Source organism: Triturus cristatus, chromosome 5_2 (assembly GCF_964204655.1).
Source record: "Triturus cristatus chromosome 5_2, aTriCri1.1, whole genome shotgun sequence".
Taxonomy (NCBI): Eukaryota; Metazoa; Chordata; class Amphibia; order Caudata; family Salamandridae; genus Triturus; species Triturus cristatus.
Window position 1 is genome coordinate 333,553,199 of NC_140588.1, and position 25,475 is coordinate 333,578,673.

Genomic DNA, 25,475 nt, shown 5'->3' on the forward strand with positions numbered 1-25,475 from the left:
CACCCCCCAACGGGGCAATGCAGGCTTCCCCGACCAATGGATCCCCAAGTCACAGCCCATAACCTCCAGACAGGGCTCCCACCAGTTCACAGCCGACGGTAGATAAAGCCCAGTTTAAGGCATCCCGGATACCAACAGTCAAAGTGTCACTATGCAGCACCTGCGTTCTCCATTAAGGATCCAATGACTGTCCCCCAGGGGCCAATCCCCCGCGACCGATGGCTCCACTGGACCTCGAGCTCCGCCTGGACCTTGATCGCCTGTCCCCTTTCTGCCTCCGGCCACGGGGGCCCTCCCGCGCTGTCTCCCCCGAAGACGAGTCTGATTCCCTACCCGGCAGCGTATGAGGCTGCACCCGCACCGTCTCGTCGTCCATCTGAAGACCTCCGGAGTATCAAAGAAGTGCGTGCGTGACTGAAAGACCACTCAGAGTCGGGCCGGAAATAGCAGAGCGTATGGGAGTTTAGGCTCTCTCAGCCGGGCCTTGGCGGCCATAAAAGACTGACGCTGCTGCTGGACCTGTCGCGTATAGTCAGGGAAGATCAGGATCCATGAGTTATTGAAGAGGAGGAGTTCTTTGGCCCTAGCCTGCTTCAGGATGGCATCTCAGTCCAAATAGTTCAAGAATTTGGCGATGACAGGCCGCGGGCGGGCCCCCACCGGGGGCTTCTGCAGGAGAGCCCGATGAGCCCGCTCCTACACAAAGCACCTGGATATCGCATCGGGGGAAAGCCAGCCCTCTAGCGGAGCGGTGAGAAAGCGCACTATGTTTCCCTCCTCGCAGCCCTCAGGAAAGCCAACGAATCAGAGATTGTTTCTTCGGGCCCGTCCTTCCGCATCTTCTGCTCGGTGCATGAGGGCCTTTTGGACGGTCTCCATCGCCACCACCTTTCATTTCAACTCTGCAACGTCGTCCTCCACCCCAGAGATACGCGTCTCGGCCCACCGCATTTCGTAAGTCCTGCCGCAGCAAAGTAACATCCGCACCATCTGCCCCTATCTTGGCATCTAACATGTCTCTGGACTGGGTAATGGCGGCCATCAGGGCCGCGTTGTCCGGTATCGCTCCTGGTTGACCTCCAGTGGCCCCCGCCCCTGGACAGGTAAACTTGTCGATGGGTCCCTGCTTGGCCGCACCACCGCCACCCTTGTCTCTGGTCATGATGGCACTGCGTGCACCAAGGGCCGGCCCGCCCCCGCTCGAGCGATGCACAATCCCAGCAGGGAACCGATCCCAGGGCCCGATCCGACCGCGCCCCGGGGCCGGATGGATTGCACCCTCTCACGCCAGCTAGGATGTTACACAGTCTGCGACTTCCCCAATAGTCCGTCCCGCACGTCCGCAGCTCAAACCAGCGGGACTTCTTAAGCAGGCCTCAATGAGGGCGACGGGGCGCCAGCCGGCGACCTGATCCCCGCATCCACTCCTCGACCCAAACGTGCCACCAAGTCCCAACACTGAGCCCCCTCCATAGGGAATCGTCATGAGGTGCGGGGGCCACCCCCGGGCTTCCAACCCCGCAACACCAGGCGATTGCGACTGTCCACGACCGCAATTCTGTGGGTCAGACTAGTTGTCGCTCCGCTCTCCCAGCGTGGCCAGCCTTGCAAGAAGATGGAGGGTGCGCCACCACATCACAGGCAGACCCCCACGCAGATCCTCTCCCGCGGCCCGATCTAGCCGCCAATTGTTATCCGCTCCACGAACCATGGGGGGGGGGAAGAACCAGGGCCTAGTCTCCCCCCGGAACCAGAGGCAAGGCAGCCAACCAGATCCCCGTAACCCCCGCGATCCGACTACACCGCCGATCTCCCGCCACTCCAGCAGATAGGGACACTGCCAGACAGAGGCCCACCGCCCCTGTCGCCGGCCCCCTCCGCCTTCGTGTGCCTCCGGTGCCGCATCAGCCCAGAACCAGCCGCCTCTCCCGCCTTGCACACTTACCGCCGCAGCCCGACCCGACCGCCGGGCTCCACCTCACAATCGGTGGGCAAGCCTCCTGCCACAGGGCAGGCCGCCCTCTGCCGCCGGGTGCGTCCTCTGGCCCAGCCGGGCTCCTCCGTCTGCCGCTCTCCCGCAGCGGGGACGCGGCACACCACCCCTGAGGCCTCCTGTGCACTGCCAGGCCTCTCCTGCCTTGCGGCTGGATAGCGGCGCCACCCCGGCCCCCGGCTCTCAGACTTCGCGCAAGGGGGGAGAACAGGGTGCTATGCCTCCGCCACACCATTCGGTGCCACCATCAAGACCGGGATGCCAGGATAGATGTCGGATGTGTGTCGGGCTGGCGCAGCCGGCCTAGAACGCGGCCGCCATGTTGGCTCTCCAAGCCACGCCCCCATATACTTTTGTTTTTGGTATTTTTTAATGCGTACTTATAAAGTGCACCATTACTCATTCCAGATTCTCTAGTAGCTCAGTACATTTAATACCCACTGGAAACAGTTGTAAACTGAGCAAAACAGTAAGACCTTTAAAAATGTCCTAAATCCACGGTTGTGTTCTGAGCGCAAATAGATGGTGAGCGTATTCCAAGGTTTAGGGCCAGTAACGGATAAAGCCCTGTCTCCCTATTTTTCATGTCTGTTCTTAGAGCTCATGTCTGTTGTGTCATGGATCTCAAGTGACTAGCTTGGTGTATTTGTGCCGGTTCTGTGATAGAAAACCAGAATCGACCCATAGTACCTTTTTATAGAATGAATGCTGTTTGAAAATAGACCCTTGTGGCAATAGTAAGCCGAAGCATTTGCAATATGTAAGGAGGGATCCGGTGAGATGGTTTAAAATTAACATTCGGAATGTGCTGAAGGTGAGCAATGCTTTTTTTTAAAGAGTCCTAAATAAATTGCATTTCCATCATAAAGTTTGCTGTGGTTAAATGCAGTAGCTACTCTTACTTTGTGCTTGAAAGAAAGAAAAGTGATAATTATTTTTAGTGTTCTCATTTAATGTAAACAAGACTCATTTAATGTAAACCAAACAATGAGTTCATAGTTAGGTGAGAGTCAAGAGTGAGCCCATAGTTTTCGCACTGCAGTCTTGGGTACTGGACACTTGCCCATGGGTGCTGGCTAAAGGAAATCATTCCATTTGGAAACTTTATTGAAGACTTTTAGATGGATTCAGTTTACGGTAATTTTGTTGTCTATTCTATAGTTGCTGATATTACTAACTTGAGATCAGCCTCCAAGTCTGATAGATTTGTTGTCAAATTAAAAATAAATCAGTCTTGATAATTTTCTGAGTGGTAGCTTTACAACCAGTTCACAACTCCATGCCATTATTATACCCACTTCTGCCAGGAACATCACATACGTCTACTCCAACTTCAGATCTTCTTGTACCTGTTCACCTCTACCTCGTGGCCTTACACAGTCACTATGGGCCAGATGTAGAAAGCTTTTTTGAAGTCGCAAATGGCCTGATTCGCAGAATCGGGTAGTTTGCGAACACAAAAATCTTTTTTTAAATGTACAAAAGGCAACATGTGATTCAGTAACTTGTGACTGAATTGTAATTTGCTTTCGCGATTCTGTATTTGGAAGGGGACTGAACTCTGGTATGGACTCCAGGCCCTGCAGGCTAGGAGACAGCGCATGGCGCAGCTGTAAGTAACGATAGAATTGCGCCTGTGGCATATGGAACTCCTCCTGAGGATCCCTAAAGGATTTCAGAGTCGTGCCCCTCAGGACATCACCCAGGGTGGAAATGCCGATGGCGTCCCATCTCCGAAACCCCTGAAGGGCCGCCATTTGGGGCAACCGCCCATTATCCCACAGAGGCGTCTCCTGGGTCAGGACGTTCCACCAACCCATGCGCCGCAGCGCCTGCCTCCAAACCGCGAACACCACTCGAGTGACTGGTGGCAGCTGACTCCGCAGCCTCACGGAGTATAATATGTGCAGAGTGTGGTTCCCCATGAGATAGCGTTCCAGGGCTTACGCCGGGTCCCCCCTTTCCCCATACCACCACTCGTTGAGGACCAGCAGGTGCGAGGCCTGATAATACGAGAGTAGATCTGGAGACGCCAGTCCCCCGCTATAAGTAGAGAGGAAGCATGTTCGTATGGCCACTCGCACCATCCCCCCTCCCCACAGAAACTGTCCCTATACGGAATTTACCACCCGGAACCATTTGGGCCGAATCGGATAGGGATGGTTCTGTAACTGGTAAAGGAGTCGGGGGAGCGCGACCATCTTCATGATGGCCGATCGACCAAACAGCGGCATGCGGGACCAGATCTGAATGTCCGCCTGAACACGATCCCATACCGGTGTCACGTTACGCTCCCAGGCCACTGCCGGTACATCCAAGAGCACCACCCCCAAGTATTTCAAGCCTCCTGCCGCCGACTGGACCTCGGTCGCCCACATACAGACCTTCGACCGACCTCCCAACACCCATAGCGTGGATTTGCGGGGATTCATATATAGACCCGACGATTCTCCAAAGATACGCATTATCTGCAGAAGCCGTGGCTCCGTCCTGTCAAGTGCCGTCAGAAAAAAGAGGACGTCGTCCGCGTACAACGCTATTCTATCCGATAGACCCGTGGCCCACTCGAAACCCCTCACCTGGGCGTCTATCCGCACCCAGGCAGCCAGAGGCTCCATGGCGAAGGCAAATAGATAGGGCGAAAGAGGGCACCCCTGCCGCGTTCCCCTCTGTATAGCAAAGGTAGAGGAGGTGGCCCCCGCCACCCGCACCGACGCCGTCAACCCCGTATATAGAAGTTTCACATAGGAAAGAAAGCGTGGCCCTAAATTGAGTCTAGGAAGCAGAGCAAATAGATAGACCTAGCTCAGGGAATCAAACGCCCTGTCCATGTCTGCCAATAGTATTGCCGCCGGTTCCCCCAACCTCTGGATCGCCGCAATCGGTACCTGCGCCCTTCTAATATTATGTCGGGTGGCCCGCTGAGGCATGAACCCCGCCTGATCCGGATGCACGAGTGCTGTGATATGAGACAGTAAACGATTGGCCAATGCTTTCGCCAGAACTTTAGCCTCCACATTTAAGAGAGATATGGGACGGTATGAGACGTGATGCTCCGGGGGGCGGCCAGGCTTGTGAAATACCACCACCTCTGCATGCCTCCAATCCGGTGGGAGACGACCGCTGTCCCGAGCCTCCTCCACTACCGCGCGGTAGTGTTGGGCCAACTGCGCCTAGTACCGACGGAAAAATTCACTCGGGAACCAATTAGGGCCGGGAGCCTTCCCGGGGTTAAGTTCCCCCAGGGCCGTCCCCAATTCCTCATCTGTCAAAGGGGCCTCCAATCCGTCCCCCAGCTCATCCGATAGCGCCCTGGGGGACAGATCAACAATAAATTTCTCCACCATGTCTGCCGACAGACATTCCCTGGGGGCATAAAGGTCCGCAAAGTATGTGGCAAAACTCTCAGCAATAGATGCAGGATCAGTAATCGGGTTACCCTCTGCGTCTAGTATGCCCGGTAAGGTTTGCGCGTGAAAAGTGCCCTGACACAAGCGATTCAACATCTTGCTAGATTTATCCCCCCATTGGTACACTCTGCTGCGTGTGCCTCATCCATCTGCAAGGCTGCACACTCCTGTTGCGCCCATAATTGCCGGCGCACTTCCAGGGCACTCTCCGATTCTCTGTTTTGTCGCTCTAGAATTTCTATGTTCGCCTCGGCGCGGATCAACTTCTCCCTATCCTGCCTGCGAGCCGCTGCACACCACAAAATATCCACCCCTCTCAGCGTGGGCTTCAACGCCTCCCACAGAGAAGCCGCACTCGACACGGATCCCACGTTTGCCAGCAAATACTGTGTGATGGCCTCCCCCATGTGCGCTGCATATTCCGCTTTCTGAAGATTCCACACTGCCAGGTGCCAACGAAACGGCTGCCGTCCCCTGCCTGCCTCCAAACGTACGAGCACTGGAGAGTGATCTGAGAGCCCCCATGGCAGAATCTCCGCCGCCACCACCCTCCCAGCCATGCCCCGGGGAACAAAGATGTAATCCAATCTAGAGAAGGAGTGGTGAACAGCCGATATATACGTATACTCCCGAACCGCGCCATGAGCCCGCCGCCATGTGTCCACCCAGTCCAGGCCTGTCGCAAGAGAATGTAATTTGGTTGGGAGATCTCTCCCACGTCCCTCCACCCCCCCTGACCTGTCCACACTGGTGCTCATAACATCGTTCCAGTCCCCACCCACCACAGACATTACATCCGGCATATCGGCCCACAACGTTTGCAGCCGCTCAATGAGATTCCACTGCAACGGGGGAGGGGCATACACGCTACCTAAGATCAAAGATTCCCCACCGACCCTACCCCTGAGAAATAGGTAACGACCCTGCCCATTAACCCACTGCTGTTCGTGCGTGTAAGGGACCCTGCGATGTATCAGGATAGCCACACCACGAGACCCTCTCACAAAGCCTGCGTGAAAGACCTGTTGGTACCCATACCGCTGCAAAAGGAGGGCCTTTGTGCCCTGGAGATGAGTCTCCTGCAGCAGTAGAATATCTGCCTTCACCCGCTTCACATGATAGAGTATGGCCCCCCGCTTCACCTTATCCAAGACCCCTCGCACGTTCCAGCTCAGGATACAGAGACCTCCCTGCATCTCCATCCCCCCACCAGACGTGTCAGCCATGGGGGATGGTATCACTGTCCTTCATTACCATGGAGCCTCGGGGGCGTGTGTACAACTTGCAGTGGACCTGTAGTGGACGTGCGACCTGACCCCAACAACAACCCTTCCCCAACAAACCCCCACCCCATACCTCAAAAAAACCCTTGAAGTATCTGTCACGGCGGGGCTGACCCCCACCCCCCAACGGGGCAATGCAGGCTTCCCCGACCAATGGATCCCCAAGTCACAGCCCATAACCTCCAGACAGGGCTCCCACCAGTTCACAGCCGACGGTAGATAAAGCCCAGTTTAAGGCATCCCGGATACCAACAGTCAAAGTGTCACTATGCAGCACCTGCGTTCTCCATTAAGGATCCAATGACTGTCCCCCAGGGGCCAATCCCCCGCGACCGATGGCTCCACTGGACCTCGAGCTCCGCCTGGACCTTGATCGCCTGTCCCCTTTCTGCCTCCGGCCACGGGGGCCCTCCCGCGCTGTCTCCCCCGAAGACGAGTCTGATTCCCTACCCGGCAGCGTATGAGGCTGCACCCGCACCGTCTCGTCGTCCATCTGAAGACCTCCGGAGTATCAAAGAAGTGCGTGCGTGACTGAAAGACCACTCAGAGTCGGGCCGGAAATAGCAGAGCGTATGGGAGTTTAGGCTCTCTCAGCCGGGCCTTGGCGGCCATAAAAGACTGACGCTGCTGCTGGACCTGTCGCGTATAGTCTGGGAAGATCAGGATCCATGAGTTATTGAAGAGGAGGAGTTCTTTGGCCCTAGCCTGCTTCAGGATGGCATCTCAGTCCAAATAGTTCAAGAATTTGGCGATGACAGGCCGCGGGCGGGCCCCCACCGGGGGCTTCTGCAGGAGAGCCCGATGAGCCCGCTCCTACACAAAGCACCTGGATATCGCATCGGGGGAAAGCCAGCCCTCTAGCGGAGCGGTGAGAAAGCGCACTATGTTTCCCTCCTCGCAGCCCTCAGGAAAGCCAACGAATCAGAGATTGTTTCTTCGGGCCCGTCCTTCCGCATCTTCTGCTCGGTGCATGAGGCCCTTTTGGACGGTCTCCATCGCCACCACCTTTCATTTCAACTCTGCAACGTCGTCCTCCACCCCAGAGATACGCGTCTCGGCCCACCGCATTTCGTAAGTCCTGCCGCAGCAAAGTAAGATCCGCACCATCTGCCCCTATCTTGGCATCTAACATGTCTCTGGACTGGGTAATGGCGGCCATCAGGGCCGCGTTGTCCGGTATCGCTCCTGGTTGACCTCCAGTGGCCCCCGCCCCTGGACAGGTAAACTTGTCGATGGGTCCCTGCTTGGCCGCACCACCGCCACCCTTGTCTCTGGTCATGATGGCACTGCGTGCACCGAGGGCCGGCCCGCCCCCGCTCGAGCGATGCACAATCCCAGCAGGGAACCGATCCCAGGGCCCGATCCGACCGCGCCCCGGGGCCGGATGGATTGCACCCTCTCACGCCAGCTAGGATGTTACACAGTCTGCGACTTCCCCAATAGTCCGTCCCGCACGTCCGCAGCTCAAACCAGCGGGACTCCTTAAGCAGGCCTCAATGAGGGCGACGGGGCGCCAGCCGGCGACCTGATCCCCGCATCCACTCCTCGACCCAAACGTGCCACCGAGTCCCTACACTGAGCCCCCTCCATAGGGAATCGTCATGAGGTGCGGGGGCCACCCCCGGGCTTCCAACCCCGCAACACCAGGCGATTGCGACTGTCCACGACCGCAATTCTGTGGGTCAGACTAGTTGTCGCTCCGCTCTCCCAGCGTGGCCAGCCTTGCAAGAAGATGGAGGGTGCGCCACGACTTCACAGGCAGACCCCCACGCAGATCCTCTCCCGCGGCCCGATCTAGCCGCCAATTGTTATCTGCTCCACGAACCATGGGGGGGGGGGGGGGGGAGAACCAGGGCCTAGTCTCCCCCCGGAACCAGAGGCAAGGCAGCCAACCAGATCCCCGTAACCCCCGCGATCCGACTACACCGCCGATCTCCCGCCACTCCAGCAGATAGGGACACTGCCAGACAGAGGCCCACCGCCCCTGTCGCCGGCCCCCTCCGCCTTCGTGTGCCTCCGGTGCCGCGTCAGCCCAGAACCAGCCGCCTCTCCCGCCTTGCACACTTACCGCCGCAGCCCGACCCGACCGCCGGGCTCCACCTCACAATCGGTGGGCAAGCCTCCTGCCACAGGGCAGGCCGCCCTCTGCCGCCGGGTGCGTCCTCTGGCCCAGCCGGGCTCCTCCGTCTGCCGCTCTCCCGCAGCGGGGACGCGGCACACCACCCCTGAGGCCTCCTGTGCACTGCCAGGCCTCTCCTGCCTTGCGGCTGGATCGCGGCGCCACCCCGGCCCCCGGCTCTCAGACTTCGCGCAAGGGGGGAGAACAGGGTGCTATGCCTCCGCCACACCATTCGGTGCCACCATCAAGACCGGGATGCCAGGATAGATGTCGGATGTGTGTCGGGCTGGCGCAGCCGGCCTAGAACGCGGCCGCCATGTTGGCTCTCCAAGCCACGCCCCCATATACTTTTGTTTTTGGTATTTTTTAATGCGTACTTATAAAGTGCACCATTACTCATTCCAGATTCTCTAGTAGCTCAGTACATTTAATACCCACTGGAAACAGTTGTAAACTGAGCAAAACAGTAAGACCTTTAAAAATGTCCTAAATCCACGGTTGTGTTCTGATCGCAAATAGATGGTGAGCGTATTCCAAGGTTTAGGGCCAGTAACGGATAAAGCCCTGTCTCCCTATTTTTCATGTCTGTTCTTAGAGCTCATGTCTGTTGTGTCATGGATCTCAAGTGACTAGCTTGGTGTGTTTGTGCCGGTTCTGTGATAGAAAACCAGAATCGACCCATAGTACCTTTTTATAGAATGAATGCTGTTTGAAATTAGACCCTTGTGGCAATAGTAAGCCGAAGCATTTGCAATATGTAAGGAGGGATCCGGTGAGATGGTTTAAAATTAACATTCGGAATGTGCTGAAGGTGAGCAATGCTTTTTTTTAAAGAGTCCTAAATAAATTGCATTTCCATCATAAAGTTTGCTGTGGTTAAATGCATTAGCTACTCTTACTTTGTGCTTGAAAGAAAGAAAAGTGATAGTTATTTTTAGTGTTCTCATTTAATGTAAACAAGACTCATTTAATGTAAACCAAACAATGAGTTCATAGTTAGGTGAGAGTCAAGAGTGAGCCCATAGTTTTCGCACTGCAGTCTTGGGTACTGGACACTTGCCCATGGGTGCTGGCTAAAGGAAATCATTCCATTTGGAAACTTTATTGAAGACTTTTAGATGGATTCAGTTTACGGTAATTTTGTTGTCTATTCTATAGTTGCTGATATTACTAACTTGAGATCAGCCTCCAAGTCTGATAGATTTGTTGTCAAATTAAAAATAAATCAGTCTTGATAATTTTCTGAGTGGTAGCTTTACAACCAGTTCACAACTCCATGCCATTATTATACCCACTTCTGCCAGGAACATCACATACGTCTACTCCAACTTCAGATCTTCTTGTACCTGTTCACCTCTACCTCGTGGCCTTACACAGTCACTATGGGCCAGATGTAGAAAGCTTTTTTGAAGTCGCAAATGGCCTGATTCGCAGAATCGGGTAGTTTGCGAACACAAAAATCTTTTTTTAAATGTACAAAAGGCAACATGTGATTCAGTAACTTGTGACTGAATTGTAATTTGCTTTCGCGATTCTGTATTTGGAAGGGGTGTGTCTATGGCCGCCCTTCCAAATACCGAATCGATAGTATATGTATTACTGTTTTGCGACCGAATTCCGATTGCAAATCTGTAATACTTTACCACCAGCTCAAAAGTGATACAATGTTTACTGCGGTATGGTCTCCAGAACTGCACTAGAGAAAAATTGGACATCATGGCTACTGACCTTACGTTCATGTGTACAGATTTTCATATAATCTCAGGATGTGTGGGAATGGTGGAGAAAACAATGAATAAACTGGTGGTGGAAGTGAATTCTTTGAAGGTTGTGCTGCAACTATTGACAATAGCAGAAAATGCGGAAGGGCAATCTAAACATAATAATGTTTGCATTGTTGTAGAAAAAGCTGAGGATCACAGCTTTGAACTATATGCTGAAGAGCTGATCCTAAAACATTTGCTCCCTGGGGCTTGTGCATTTTTTTCTCTGTAGACAGAGTACATTGAGCCTGAGTCGGTGACCTCCCTGCCCACGGGGGATCACTAACCGAATCTTCAACTACAGGGATTAGGATGCAATTCTGCAACCAGCTGGATCCTGAGATCCCCTAATGCATAATGGTGACAAAATCCTACTATTTCCAGACTTTACCAAATCAGTATAAATTCTAAGATGAACTTTTGATCTGTAACAATTGCAGTTTCCTGGAAGGGAACAAATGTACCTTCCTGGTTTAATCAGGGCTCACAATATGTTAAAGGGGTATTAGATTATTACAAAAAAGTTTCTGCCATTCAAGATAGAGAAAACTTGGACAGATCCATGGGTGTGGTATGTTGTGGTTTCTGGAGATTGGGCTGAAGAGAGGATTGCCTTGTCATCACTGTACCTACTGCCTAGGTTGTAGGTTCATACAATAGAAAAGGGGAGCAATACTCTTGCTAACTCCAAAGGCTGTACTGATAAAGAAAAGGGTCATTAGTTTAGTCATTTCTGGCTAATTAGATAGGTTAGCTAGCTTGGGCGAAACATTCCTAAGAGATTAGCTTATATATTTGTCCTGGTGCACATTGTGAAATATTTCGGGAAGCGTTGTATCTTGCATATGTGAACATTCCCCACTAGTGTCGACCTTCGTGACAAGAATTCTTGTTAGGTATGATGACTGGAGGTTAGATATGTGAGAATTGCGTGATAAGAAGGTAGTACAGAAACTGACGTCCACCACTGACTTTTGTGGAAAATATTAGCTTCATTCGACCATCTGCCTCTCTTTGGGAGGCTTACAAGTAGGGGAGCAGCCATATCCAGAATCTCAGAGAAAAGGTTGAGAATAAGAGACTCTGTGATTGGGCCTTGAAGAACATTGTGTAAAAAATCCCTCAGTAGAACTAGAGCACCAGATTTTGTCCAAGAGCGAGGGATATAGAGTTTCTGGGTGGGGATTATCAGTTTTATGAAGTTGGGAACTGAGCTAGAAAGTTGTTGACTTGCCTTAGGCAGAGGGAGCAGGGCGGGAGATGGATTTAGGATATAGGAAATGAAGAGGACCCAGAGGTACATAATGATTTGGCTGTAGCTTAGGGGTTTGCGCAACACCTCTACATGTCACAATATTCAGAAAACTCTGGTGACCTGGCAGAGATGACTGGTTCAGTTAAAGACCTAACGGCCCAGTGCTGCGCCTAATGCGCTTCATGAGAGTTTAAAGGTGGAGGACCTAACCGAAGCTCTGATACAGGTGAAGTGGAGGAAGGACTCCGGTCTCAGTAGACTTTCTGCTGTGGTGAATAAGCAACTGTTTTGCAGAATCTCATATCACATGGGATGTCTTCCACTTGGGCTTTGTACGGCCCTCATTGTTTCGATCCATGAACCAGGCAAATCACCTGATAGGTGTACCTCTTAAAGGCCATATCTATGCTAAATATAGAGAGTAAATCACCAGTAATCACTAGTATATTCCTAGCCAATCAGTGATTCATAGTTATGCATTCCTTGATCCATCCTGATCAATCAGGATTTATGCCTGGTATGTAAACCAGACACAACCTGCACACACTTAAAGGGTTTCCTGGCATGTTATTGCTCCAGCAATACCTGTGGTGGTTCTGTCATTGGACATCAAGAAGGCATTTTATTCTTTAGAATGGCCATTTTTAATTGCTATTTTGAAACGGATGGGCTTTGATCTGAGATTTAGATCCTCTGTGTCATTGCTGGAACACTCCCTATGACAATGAAAAATGTAAATGTAATGTATGTAACTTCAACCATTCAGAGCAAAGACCATGAAGCACTTATCGCCTGCAGAGCCACCATTCCCCAGATTTCTTACCACCCTTCAGCTCTGCCACAGTGTAACTGTTGTCACCTCTTGACATGTTAGCTCTTCAAACTGCTAATGAACGTCCAAGCGACATTTGAGATGCAGTTTCTGTGGGATTATTTCCCTGTTTTGACCATGTCTGAGGGATCCAAGAAAAGGCTTTTCAGGCCTTGTAAATCCTGTGTGAAATCAAGACTCCTCTCTCAGGACCCTCACAAGAAATGTTTTTACTGCCTTTACCCTCAGCACTAACCTAAAGAGTGCAACTACTGTTGCACTTTATCAGCCAAGTTCCTCGAGGATCGGGATGCCAGGCTTCTTTTCTGGCTTCAGAAGAAGAAAGCTCAGTCTGAGTGCGAAGAAAGAGGACACTGTTCGTCAAAAAAGCATAAAAATGAGGGCTGCAGACAAAATCCTTTAGCAGGGAAACCAGTGTTGAGAGATCGAAAAGTAGGAAGGCTGCTGAGCCTTCTCTCTCTCACAGATGGTTTCCTTTTTCACCTATTTCTGTCACGCATTTCAAAGTCTACGAAGAAAATTTGGCCCTCGACGGATCCATCGGCGACCGTCGCCTCATGGGTGAGGAAGGTGTTGACACCTGTCTCCCCCTTCAATTCCATCGACTACGGCAGCATCTCCTATGCCAGCGACCAGGACGACGACAACTACATCTTCGTCATCAGTGAAGACACTGACGGCGACTACATTGTCGTCAATGAGACCGTCGTAAATGGCAAGAATTTTGATGGCAATTCCATTGACGTCCTCCGCTCCATCTCACCTGCTTCCGTCGACGAAGATTCCATCTGGGGTAACATTGTCGACTGCACCGTTGAGAGACATAAAATACACTATATTTATATCAGATATGGGCATATGAACGCCTGTATATTATGACATATCAAAAGTGTCTCCATTACCCCCAGTTTGCCTACTGGAGATGCAGGAATCCGGGGATGAGAGTCTCTTTGGCCCTGCATACAGCCCTTCACTACTTAATGTCAAGTGTCAAGAAAGATAGGATGAGGATAGTGAACAAGGTGCTTCTACCTATCTAGAAGGTGATTTATCTTTCTTGGACAAACGCCAGGAGTTGGCTCAAGAATATGACATCTTCCAGAACCATTACCCTTACGATGATCCAGAGGAAGAACAGCATTATGGCCAGGAGTTTTCTGTTGCGGTCACTATATCGTTACTCACTGATTTGTTTATCATGGTTAATGACTATTATAAAAGGTTTTCTGAGGCCAGTGTCCCGACGCAGCAGACTCGGATGGTGGATGGATGCCCCTCAGGCTGTGTCTCTTCTAAAGAGCCCTATTGACCACAGAAAAAGGAAAGGCCTGTGCTACGCTCTATTACAATTGAGGATACCTTTGCTGATAGTGATTGAGACCAAGAGCCTGAAGAAGGGGAAATGTATTCTCACTCAACAGAGGATCACCCGAATAAGACACCTGTGAGGTACCCCAGTCCCAGCAGACTCACTTCCAGCTGATATTGGTGGCTTTCATAAGCTCCTTGAAATAGCATCCAAGCGCTTCAACTTATAGCTACCGGCCTAGCAAACGAATGCTTTCGTTATACTTCAAGAATTCGGCTCAATGAACAATAAGATCTATTCCAATAGAAGAATATATCTGGCTGGACAGGTTGAAGCTAATGAAGACTCTGGCTTCAGTGGCAGCTGGTGTTTCAAACCTAGATAAAAATATAAGGCCCCTGACAACTCGCCAACTTATCTTATAGGTCAGTCTTGCCCGGACTCTGTTATAATGCAGGCAGCCCAACGAAACACAAAAATCTGTCTAGCCCTTGCTCGGCCCCTCCAGACAAAGAGGGTAGAAGATTGGATAATATCGGCAAGTGCTTCTTGACCAAGACGGCACCGTCAATTAGAGCTTCCAATGTGATGGCCATCTTGGGGAGAAAGACCATCAGATGTGGCCTGACATGTCGGCATTTATGTACTATCTCCCAGAGGACAAGAAAAAGGAAGCAAAAGAGATAATGCTGGAAGGGGAAAATGCCTCCTCAAATATCGATGCGGCTATGGATATTTTCTCTACTGCCTTTCATCAGATGACACGAGCTGCTGTGTTACATCGCCAGGGTTGACTAAAAGCAACATTGTTCATAGAGTCTAAGATTCTTGACATGTCCTTCGCTGGAGAAAACCTTTTGGGAAGCATGTGGAGGATGCTTTGCAGTCCATAAAATCTGAAACGGAAACAGCTTGCTCCATGGTCACCTTACAGCAGCGGTGCTTCCAGCCCTTTTGAGGTGGAAGCAGAAGACAATTTACACTTCGAGTACCTTAACAACCTTACTCTCAGCAGGGGTTTTGCTTGACATATCCTTCCCAGCAACCATATAGAACAGCCGCAGTGTCCTCTTACACTAGGCAACCAGCACAAAGACATCCTCCGGCTGGGGGAAACTCACACCACGATATCTGTCCGTATATTAAAGACCTTGTATCTCCGTTGTTGAATTCACCCAATATGACCTCCCCCTCAACCCCAAGTCAGAAATACGTGGTCAGGCAGGCCCTACGGCCTAGGCCTGAAGCAACTGATTGACAGATCTCAGGTGGGGGAAGACACTAACTCCTACCAAGGAGAACCGTGCGCTACAATGAGCGGAAAGAGGCAGCTTAGGTGAGAGTTAGAGGAGAGGCATGGGTTGAGAATGGAGAGAGAAAGAGCTCTCACCTGGGAGGTGCAAAGGGATAACAGACCCATACACCCTCCTCCAGGGGCGAGTGGAGACAGGCCCTGGACCCCACATGGAGAGGAGCCCGAGGTAGACCCTGAAGGGAGGCCCCTATCGGGAACATGCACACCACCATATCGTCCAGCGTATGAAAGGGGCTGACCAAGAAATAAGAGATCAGGGTAGCCTAGCCCAAACTCAGTTAAGACAGAGGGGAAGCAGAATGGCACCTTTGCACGTGCACAAGGAGAGCAGCGATGAAGAAGTCTGCCGCTCCCACCGAACGCGCCCGTCAAACAAACTGACCCCTTGAGAGATAGTGACAAGAGAAGAAGGCGAGGTCTTTGCGCAACCATTCTGCCACATGCTATCCCGCTGGGCTGAAAGGGAGGGCCAGTACGATAGACCCTGGCCAGAGGATGGATCCTTATCACCAGAGGACATGGCCATCCCATAAGACTGCATCCGACACGCAGCAGGTGATCTCAAGTGGAACTTCTCCTATTGTTCATTATTAGACTGATGAGGGGCAATACTCTTCAGAAGTATATAAATTCTTTGAAAAATAGCAAACTTGGTGACCCATAGTTTCAGGTCAGTAATTTTCCTTATGGCTCTTTTTGAAGTACCGTTATCAGCTAAAAAGTGAAGCAGATCTCAGACGGCTAATGTTATCTAAATCCTTTATTATCCTGTAATATAGTTTTCCTTTGTATTTTTCTCACAATGTGTAGGAATGTGACTTTAAAGGTTATGCCAGCCTTTTAAAGATATGTCTATGCTTTCTCTGATGTGGGAAAGTGTTGGAATCTTTTCTCTTTTCTCCAAATTGGTTGTGTTTGCCAGTAATTCTTGGATATTGTAGTTCACTGACGAGATTCCATATTCACATATTCTCAGCTTCAGTTCACATTTGTAAGATTTCGGATTTTTTTTGTAAGTTGTAGAACATTTCTAATGGTGTGGCTAGTTATGTAATGAAAAGTGTTGTGTACACCGCAGTCTTTGTATGATGACAGAATTTATCAGGCCATGACAATGTTATCTTTGATTGTCATTTTTGTCTCTGTCCAGAAAAGATACAAGAAATCTACAAAACATTCATTCAAGAATCGGGTATCCAGTTCTCTGAACTAGAGGAGAAGGTACTCCAATTCCACCTCAGTAACCTCGAGTATGCTTGTGGCAGCAATCTTTACCAGGCAAGTACTGCTTCGTTGTCAGAGCTGCAACATAGTGGAATACTAAGTAGATGTGTATTTTCCCATCCGTTATGCCAAACAAATGTGTGTGTTGCTGATGAATTTAATAGCTGTGTTGGATCTTTATAAGTCATATGTTTGTCCTCGTTTTTCCATCTTTCCCAACTTGGGATTGCACGTGATGCAAACTGTGAATTTAATGAGTTGCCAGGAAGTTGGGTACTATTGCTGAATTCTCTAGGTTTGTTTACTACCCCAATAACCCACTGATAGAAATTGGGGCTTGGGAGAATTTTCTCATCTTTCTGGGCATTTGTTCCCTTTTTCTTTATTTCTTTCGAGCTTTAACTGGACTAAGGATGTTTCAGAGCATTTATGCACATTCTCAAATAACTGTCAATGATATCAGTAGCACTCAGTTGGGGACATGATAATCATAGTTGTAGAACATACTCTTTGACTACAGCTGTGCATTTGTATTGCTGTGAGTTGTAGTAGCAGTAAACTATATGTTTATTGTAAATATAGTCCATTAGAGTATTCCATACATAGACATAACTAAGGCCTATGTCATAACATTAGTAAGGTCAAACACAAGTTTAAGGACAACATAAGTAAAGAAAAAAGTGACATATACTAAAATATCAATTATTAAAATCATCAAGTATGTTAATTCCCTCTACTTTCCTTCCCAATAGCTTGTAAGAATTTTCCAACTGCTATTATTACAGCCAATGTACGCATAACACATAAAAACCTTATACTACATAACGTGTGTTAATATCATATTTCAATAAAATAGGCTTAAAAAATCTTTGCCTTTCTCCAACATAAAAGCAACAACCAAATAAAATGTGCACACTAGTACATTTTATATGTAAACCACAGTTGCAAAATTCATCAACTCTTAAGAGTCATATTGGGTAAATCCATACCATATAATGAAGAGTGGCTACCAAGTCTATATTTCAGTATAGTATTACGCAGCCAGGACCTGGTAAGCCTATAGTGTACGAATACACATGCTCATTACACCATGATTTCAATAAGTGTATACCTGATGTTTTCGTACCTTAATACCTATAATCTTCTCCAGGTAAAATCTCCATTTTCATATTTACGGCCATCCGTGACATTTTTAAGGACAATCTTATAGTGGGAGAGTGTGAAGAAAGCAAAGTATAAAAATTGTTTAAAAGCTTTCTAACACTCGCAGCCCACGACAGATCATTATTTAAAAGCTCTTTTTTACAAAAGTGGGAAAATGTATCCTCAGCGTCAATTAAGAGCTGTTCCAACATCTTAAACAAAGTTTCATAGAGCTATAATACCAAAAACCCAGCTTCAATTCTATCCTAATTCCTTGAACGCTAGACGATTGAGGGAGACATGGCAATATTTTAAGGCATTGGCCTTCCAACTTATTCCAATCATAAAATCCACTCGTACAAAAATAATCTCTGTACTATAAAGACATTTTGTTTTCACCATCGCCTTAAAGGTCATGTCATAGCCACCATAGACCCTGTTAACCTTACCACACCCCAGAACACAAGGAAGTGCTTTAACAGCATTCAAATGGGATTTCCACTCTAAATGTGAACCAAAAAGGAAGCCAGGATACCTGTAAGAGGTGACTTCCTGTACTCTAACTCCATGAATGAAACATTGATGTTTGTCGATTCGATTCATATTCTTTATTCAGTTGAAAATAAAACAACCATAAAAGTACATCAGTAAAAACACATACCAATATAAAATAAAGACAATGAAAAGTCCGGTCACATCACCATAAATTCCAAGTCATTTTAGTGCTGCTAAAAACCACAGTAAAAAGATGGTCATCAACTAGAATTCATAAATACGACAATCATTATTATTTTAACACCAATCATAAAAATATTATAAAAAATATATAAAAATGTATAGTGTAGTTAAAAAAAGAAACAGGTTCCTTATCCATTACAATAAGATTTTCTTATTTTCATTGTATTCAGTATAAAAAGTGTAACATGACACAGGAAGGGATCGCCCAGTGACGCCAGATACTTCATCACCACTTTATAAGGTCTGATATTCTGGGTTACTAGCAAAGGTTTCAAATACGGTACCCTGAGGTGCTGGTACAATTCACTGAATAATAGAAAGTGCAGAGTGCTCTGTTTACTCTGTCCATCACAGGGACAGGAATATGTGCTGGGAGGGCAGGATCCCATGGAGGGGAAGGCAACAAGGTGATGCGCTATTCCACATCTCAGCCTTGTTCGGTCAAATCTATGCTGCATAGTGGTTACAAAGGCCAGGTAGTAGTTATCTCCCTCCTCCTTATCCAGGGACTTATAAATGTGACTGATGATTTAAGCTCATCGTCTGACTCGCGTTTATCTAGCCTATTTTGGATAAATAAGCTTTTAATCCTGTTCTTAGATAATGATGCAAACAGGATAGGGTCAGGCCAAATTGACAATTCAAATAGTTTGCCAAGGCAGGAGTTAATACATGATAACCAGGGTATATTTAAAGGCTTATCCATGGTTAGACAGTCAAGGATGATGTTTCTGGTGAGGCTAGTTTCTTCCCTAGCACAAATCGATGTCCATGATAAGAGGGGTTTCACCAACAAATGGTCTTCAAGGAACTGCTGACCTACCTCATTATGGACTATCATATTAGATGCACAGGGTGGCAGACATAACAGTCGTTTAAAGAGTGCATCTTCCTCAGTTTGTAATAAGTGGGCATTTACGTAGCCACAGAGGCCCGCCCCATACGTTGCAGTTGTCATGCCTTTTGCATTATAAATGGCTACGGTTTCTCAAATGGGTCGACTACTCAGTTTAGAGGCAAATTTTAAAATCCCCTGGGAGACCCTACTCATTTTGGCTCTGGTGTTTAACATGTTGTTGCCAAGAACCATTGCCTGCAAATGAGATGCCCAAATAGTAGAAGGAGTTAACTGAAAGATTGGGGTATTATCAATCTAGAAAGGGGGCAGGGGGATTCTACAGGGTTTTCGTCTTTAGCCACATATCATGGTAAATGTTTTGGTTTTGTTTGTAATCCTTTTTTTAGAAGCCATGTATTCCCCAAAGACTTTCATCGATTTCTGCATAGCCAATGGTATTCTGGCTATGAGTACTGCATCATCTGCGTAAAGCAGCACTAGTATTGGATGCCCAGCAGCCTTAGGGGTATGGGCCTGTACTGACTGTAGATGACTGTCCACCCCGTTGATAAATAGTGAAAACAACAGAGGTGCCAAGACGCAACCATGTTGGATACTACGCCTCACTTCAAATTTTGACGTGCATTCCCCTTGTGGGTTACATAAGAGCACTTCTCACCTCCATGGTTTCTTGGAGTAAATTTGGTACTGATACAGTGCACCTGAATAAATGCTGAAGCTCTTTTTAAAGAATCCCAAAGAAACTCCACTGTATTTAACTGTGGTGGACTCGCCCGAGGGTCTAAGATACCAGCCGATAATGGGATATCTAAATCTAGGCTCCACCTCCAGTCTTCTAGTTGTTGGTGGTCTGTATATTGTAAACGTCGATCATGGAAAACTACACGGATGATGTTCTTTATGTATTTCCTGTTGTCAAGGAGCCTGATTTTATAAGACTGGCCTTGATTCAGATAGGTCAGGGTCTCTTCATGTAGTTTGACGGCAGGCGAAGTTAATGAACTCAGCACTTATAGTAAGCAGGGGAAGTGACACCCTCCCATTTTGGGTGCAAATGCATGCAGATCTGTCAAATTTGAGGTAACTCTGATATATACATACATACATGGTGCCAAAACACTTCCCTGGCGTAAGCCATCTTAGTCAGTCTTTTTTGAGACAACAAGCCTTCATAATTTTATTCAACCCTTGCCTAATTGACCCTATGTCCTTAGTTTGGAGAACACTGTTGGAAAGAAGGATCTTCTTTCATAGTCACTGCCACTTTTTGCTGGTGTGATTAGGTTTTACTGACTGGGATCCTGCTAATCTGGACCCCAGTCTCTTGCTTCTTCCCTAGATTGGACATGGTGAGTATTAGGTACACTCCAGATTGGCTACTGGTGCACTCTTGTAAGTCCCTAGTATATGGTGCTAAGGTACCCAGGGCATAGGTATACCAGGAGTCTCCTATGGGCTGAAGCATGTATTATGCCACCCATGAGAGACCACTCAAATTGTAACTATAGGCCTGCCATTGCAGCCTGTGTAAGCTGATGCTAGCACCACTTATGACAGATATAAGTTTCCTTATATCTGTTGTTACTGCACTTAAAACCTACGTCACCCCTAAGGCAGCAGCTCAGTCCTGAAGGCAGGCTGCACGGTTCTAAGTTTAAGTGTACCCCTGCATGAGTAGGACACTCCTACAACCTTCGGAGTCCATTCTCCTGGGTTGTAAGTGCATCAGCAATTTCGATACATAGAGTGGCCATGCGTCATTACTCAATGGTATCTCTAAACTGGTTGTAACAAACCCTATCATGTTTGGTATCAAACATGTTGGAATCATACCTCCCACACCATAAACGGTATGGGAGGTATGATTTCATGGACTGTAAAGCTTCTCCGGTAGGCCTTCAGTGCTCCCGGTACCAGTCTTCTAGACCCGGACAGCAAACTATGGCTGCTGCCGACCAGAGAAATGATTCTGCCCTCCTGCTGCTGAGCCAAGCTCGAGCAGCGGAAGGCAGGACAATAGGTTTCCTGTCACAGGGAGGTGTGACCACCTCCCAGACAGGGTTTAGTGTATTGGGACAGGGTGAGGGCATTTGCCAGCGCCACTGAGACTGCTTGTAGGGCACATTTGGTGCCCTCCTTGCATACCTCAGTTCAAACCAGTTCAGAGAGCCGTTGGCTCCCACTGTGGCATGAAACTGGACAAAAGACATGGGAGTATCCTCCCCACTGTCCAGCCCCTCTGTGGGAGGGACCCCTGAATTGTCCCAACCCTTTCCTTAGGGGACTTAAGGGCTTACCTGTGGATGTGTCCCTAGATTAGTCATGGAACAAGATTCAGATCCAATACCACTGCAACCGTCTGGGCACTTTTGACTTCACTGGTTTTCGCTTTGGGAACCAAGACTGCAACTGGGAAGACTCCTGCTGCTCCTGGTCTAGTTGTCCTGCAAGTCTGCTGCAACGTCTGTGCCTGTGCTCCATACAGGTTCTTCACAGGGCCTGTGGACATCCAAGACACCCAAAGGAATCTCTCTTGGAGGGAAGTAGTCACTCCCCTGCATCTGCAGGCACCGCAACATAGCTGACCGGTCTGCTGATCCTGGACTCCCACGGCATCCAAAAGGCTCAGCAACACAGGTGGTGGGTGGTTCTGCAACTCCCTCGAGGCCTGCACTGTCTTCTCACCAAGTTTGAGGCCAGTATCCCTCAGCAGAATCGCTGGAATAGAACCCTGTGCACCGCGCCGACTTGCCATTGCCAAGGCTTCTTGACTCTCTCCTCCAGAGACCTTCGGGCTCCAAGAAGATCCAGCCTTAAGCATCTTCTACTGCCAAGATCTTCGCCTGCACCGCATCCTTTGCACCGTGGGCCTTCATCCTTTGGTGAGCTGCTTGAGTTCCTCTTGTGACTCCTGTGCCTCCAGTCCCTGGGTTCTCTCAACGGTCTCCTTTGGCTTCAGTGGGCTCCCCTGCTTGCTCTGGGCCTGCTCTAACTTACCTGCTCGTGTTGAGTCACTTGGACCTTGCTGGTCCAGACACTGCACCTTTTTCTTCAACTTCGTTGTTTGCCGCTGCCAAGGCTTGTTGGTGCCCGTGCCGGACACTGGCCCCTTGGCTCTTGACATCCGACGCGAGACAGCTCGTGAACGGCTCCTGCTGTTCGTCAGCGTTGCCTAGTCCGTACAGCTGCAACTTCAAGGGCACAGGTAACTCTCCTGCATCTCTGACATCAGTGGGCATTCGTCTTCCGTGCCTCCTGGTCACTCCTAATTGGCATAGACTCTGTCCTTTCTGCTTGCAGGTACCTTTCATCTTGAATCCACCTTTGGGTTCCACCGGACTCTTCTCACCGTCTTCATCAGCGACATCTTCCTGAAATCCTCCATTGTGGTCTTAAGGCGATTTCCGATGCCACTTCGCACCTTTGCACCTGGCTTCCCTGGTGTAGGTATCCTGATTCGTGGGGTGTCCATAGATGGGTGGGGTGACTCTCCAACCTTCCGTCTTCCTCTTGGTTTCTTCTGGGTCTGCTGGGAAGGTCCTTCTTACTCAATGGTATCTCTAAACTGGTTGTAACAAACCCCTGTCATGTTTGGTATCAAACATGTTGGAATCATCCCTCCCACACCATAAACAGTATGGGAGGTATGATTCCATGGACTGTAAAGCTTCTCCGGTAGGCCTTCAGTGCTCCCGGTACCAGTCTTCTAGACCTGGACAGCAAACTATGCCTGCAGCCGACCAGAGAAATGATTCTGCCCTCCTGCTGCTGAGCCAAGCTCGAGCAGCGGAAGACAGGACAATAGGTTTCCTGTCACAGGGAGGTGTGACCACCTCCCAGACAGGTTTTAGTGTATTGGGACAGGGTGAGGGCATTTGCCAGCGCCACTGAGACTGCTTGTAGGGCACATTTGGTGCCCTCCTTGCATACCTCAGTTCAAACCTGTTCAGAGAGCCGTTGGCACCCACTGTGGCATGAAACTGGACAAAAGACATGGGAGTATCCTCCCCACTGTCCAGCCCCTCTGTGGGAGGGACCCCTGAATTGTCCCAACCCTTTCCTTAGGGGACTTAAGGGCTTACCTGTGGATGTGTCCCTAGATTAGTCGTGGAACAAGATTCAGATCCAATACCACTGCAACCGTCTGGGCACTTTTGACTTCACTGGTTTTCGCTTTGGGAACCAAGACTGCAACTGGGAAGACTCCTGCTGCTCCTGGTCTAGTCGTCCTGCAAGTCTGCTGCAACGTCTGTGCCTGTGCTCCATACAGGTTCTTCACAGGGCCTGTGGACATCCAAGACACCCAAAGGAATCTCTCTTGGAGGGTAGTAGTCACTCCCCTGCATCTGCAGGCACCGCAACATAGCTGACCGGTCTGCTGATCCTGGACTCCCACGGCATCCAAAAGGCTCAGCAACACAAGTGGTGGGTGGTTCTGCAACTCCCTCGAGGCCTGCACTGTCTTCTCACCAAGTTTGAGGCCAGTATCCCTCAGCAGAATCGCTGGAATAAAACCCTGTGCACCGCGCCGACTTGCCATTGCCAAGGCTTCTTGACTCTCTCCTCCAGAGATCTTCGGGCTCCAAGAAGATCCAGCCTTAAGCATCTTCTACTGCCAAGATCTTCGCCTGCACCGCATCCTTTGCACCGTGGGCCTTCATCCTTTGGTGAGCTGCTTGAGTTCCTCTTGTGACTCCTGTGCCTCCACTCCCTGGGTTCTCTCAACGGTCTCCTTTGGCTTCAGTGGGCTCCCCTGCTTGCTCTGGGCCTGCTCTAACTTACCTGCTCGTGTTGAGTCACTTGGATCTTGCTGGTCCAGACACTGCACCTTTTTCTTCAACTTCGTTGTTTGCCGCTGCCAAGGCTTGTTGGTGCCCGTGCCGGGCACTGGCCCCTTGGCTCTTGACATCCGACGCGAGACAGCTCGTGAACGGCTCCTGCTGTTCGTCAGCATTGCCTAGTCCGTACAGCTGCACCTTCAAGGGCACAGGTAACTCTCCTGCATCTCTGACATCAGTGGGCATTCGTCTTCCGTGCCTCCTGGTCACTCCTAATTGGCATAGACTCTGTCCCTTCTGCTTGCAGGTACCTTTCAGCTTGAATCCACCTTTGGGTTCCACCGGACTCTTCTCACCGTCTTCATCAGCGACATCTTCCTGAAATCCTCCATTGTGGTCTAAGGCGATTTCCGATGCCACTTCGCACTTGGCTTCCCTGGTGTAGGTATCCTGATTCCTGGGGTGTCCATAGACGGGTGGGTTGACTCTCCAACCTTCTGTCTTCCTCTTGGTTTCTTCTGGGTCTGCTGGGAAGGTCCTTCTTTAAAATTGCAACTGCGACTTACCCATTGACTGGAATTGAGTACGCAGTCGTGTTCCCACTCTGCACACAACGTCCGTGGGGTTCCTAGATACTCACCTTGGGGGGGTTCCTTCGGGCCCGACTCTTCTACGTCCACTCTTGACTTGAGTTGTGGTGCGCATTCCACTATTTTAGTATATGGTTTGGTCTCCCCCCCCCCCCCCCCCTTTTGGAGACCACTGTATATCTGTGCCTCACGCTTATTCTTTTGACATGTACTATGTGTACTGTGCATATATCTCCGGACAGGAGATACTGTATCATATTAATAATAAATACATATTTTATATAACTACACTGTGTGGTTCTTTTTAACTTAACCAATACCATAAGATTAAGTACTGGTAAAACAAGCTGCTTTACACTCCTTCTGGACTACGCCTGAAGGCTGCTCCCCACAGCTACCACTTAGAGAGCTTTCTAATTTGTCTAAGACCACTAAAATCAGCATAAGGGTTGTCCGGATTAGTGCAGGGTGCTACACTTACATCTTAGAGCACTATATACTAAGCCAGCCTCCTACAAACACGTTTAGACTTACAGCAGAAAGGCTAATAAGCCTATAAGTCAAAAGGTCTTGAGGATCCCCCTTTATAAATATGGCTTTGATAACTGCCTCTTTCCAGCTTTCGGGCATGGTTTCAGAGGTTACCACTGTCATGTGGGTGTGGTAGGCCCTGTTAAGAAATGCCATTTTACATGCTCAAGTTCTTAAATTGCCTTTTTTCCCTGCAACTCAATGGCATTTGACATACATTAATTTGCGTGCACACTTAGGATAATGTTCTTAGAACTTAGCTTTGCTTACACTACCATTTTGTAGCCACTCTTATCAGAACACCTTAAACATTCTGTACATGGGCAAAGTTCA

At 49.2% G+C, this 25,475-nt stretch overlaps 1 protein-coding gene across 3 annotated transcripts in view; it reads left to right on the forward strand.

Annotated features, from left to right (window-relative positions):
- Positions 1–25,475, forward strand: part of KDM1B (lysine demethylase 1B) — an 821,676-nt gene that overhangs the window by 521,135 nt on the left and 275,066 nt on the right. For all 3 annotated transcript variants that reach the window (XM_085607096.1, XM_085607097.1, XM_085607098.1), the window contains exon 14: positions 16,430–16,557. In XM_085607096.1, the coding sequence (XP_085463222.1) occupies positions 16,430–16,557 (128 nt within the window). The remainder of the gene's footprint in view (positions 1–16,429; positions 16,558–25,475) is intronic.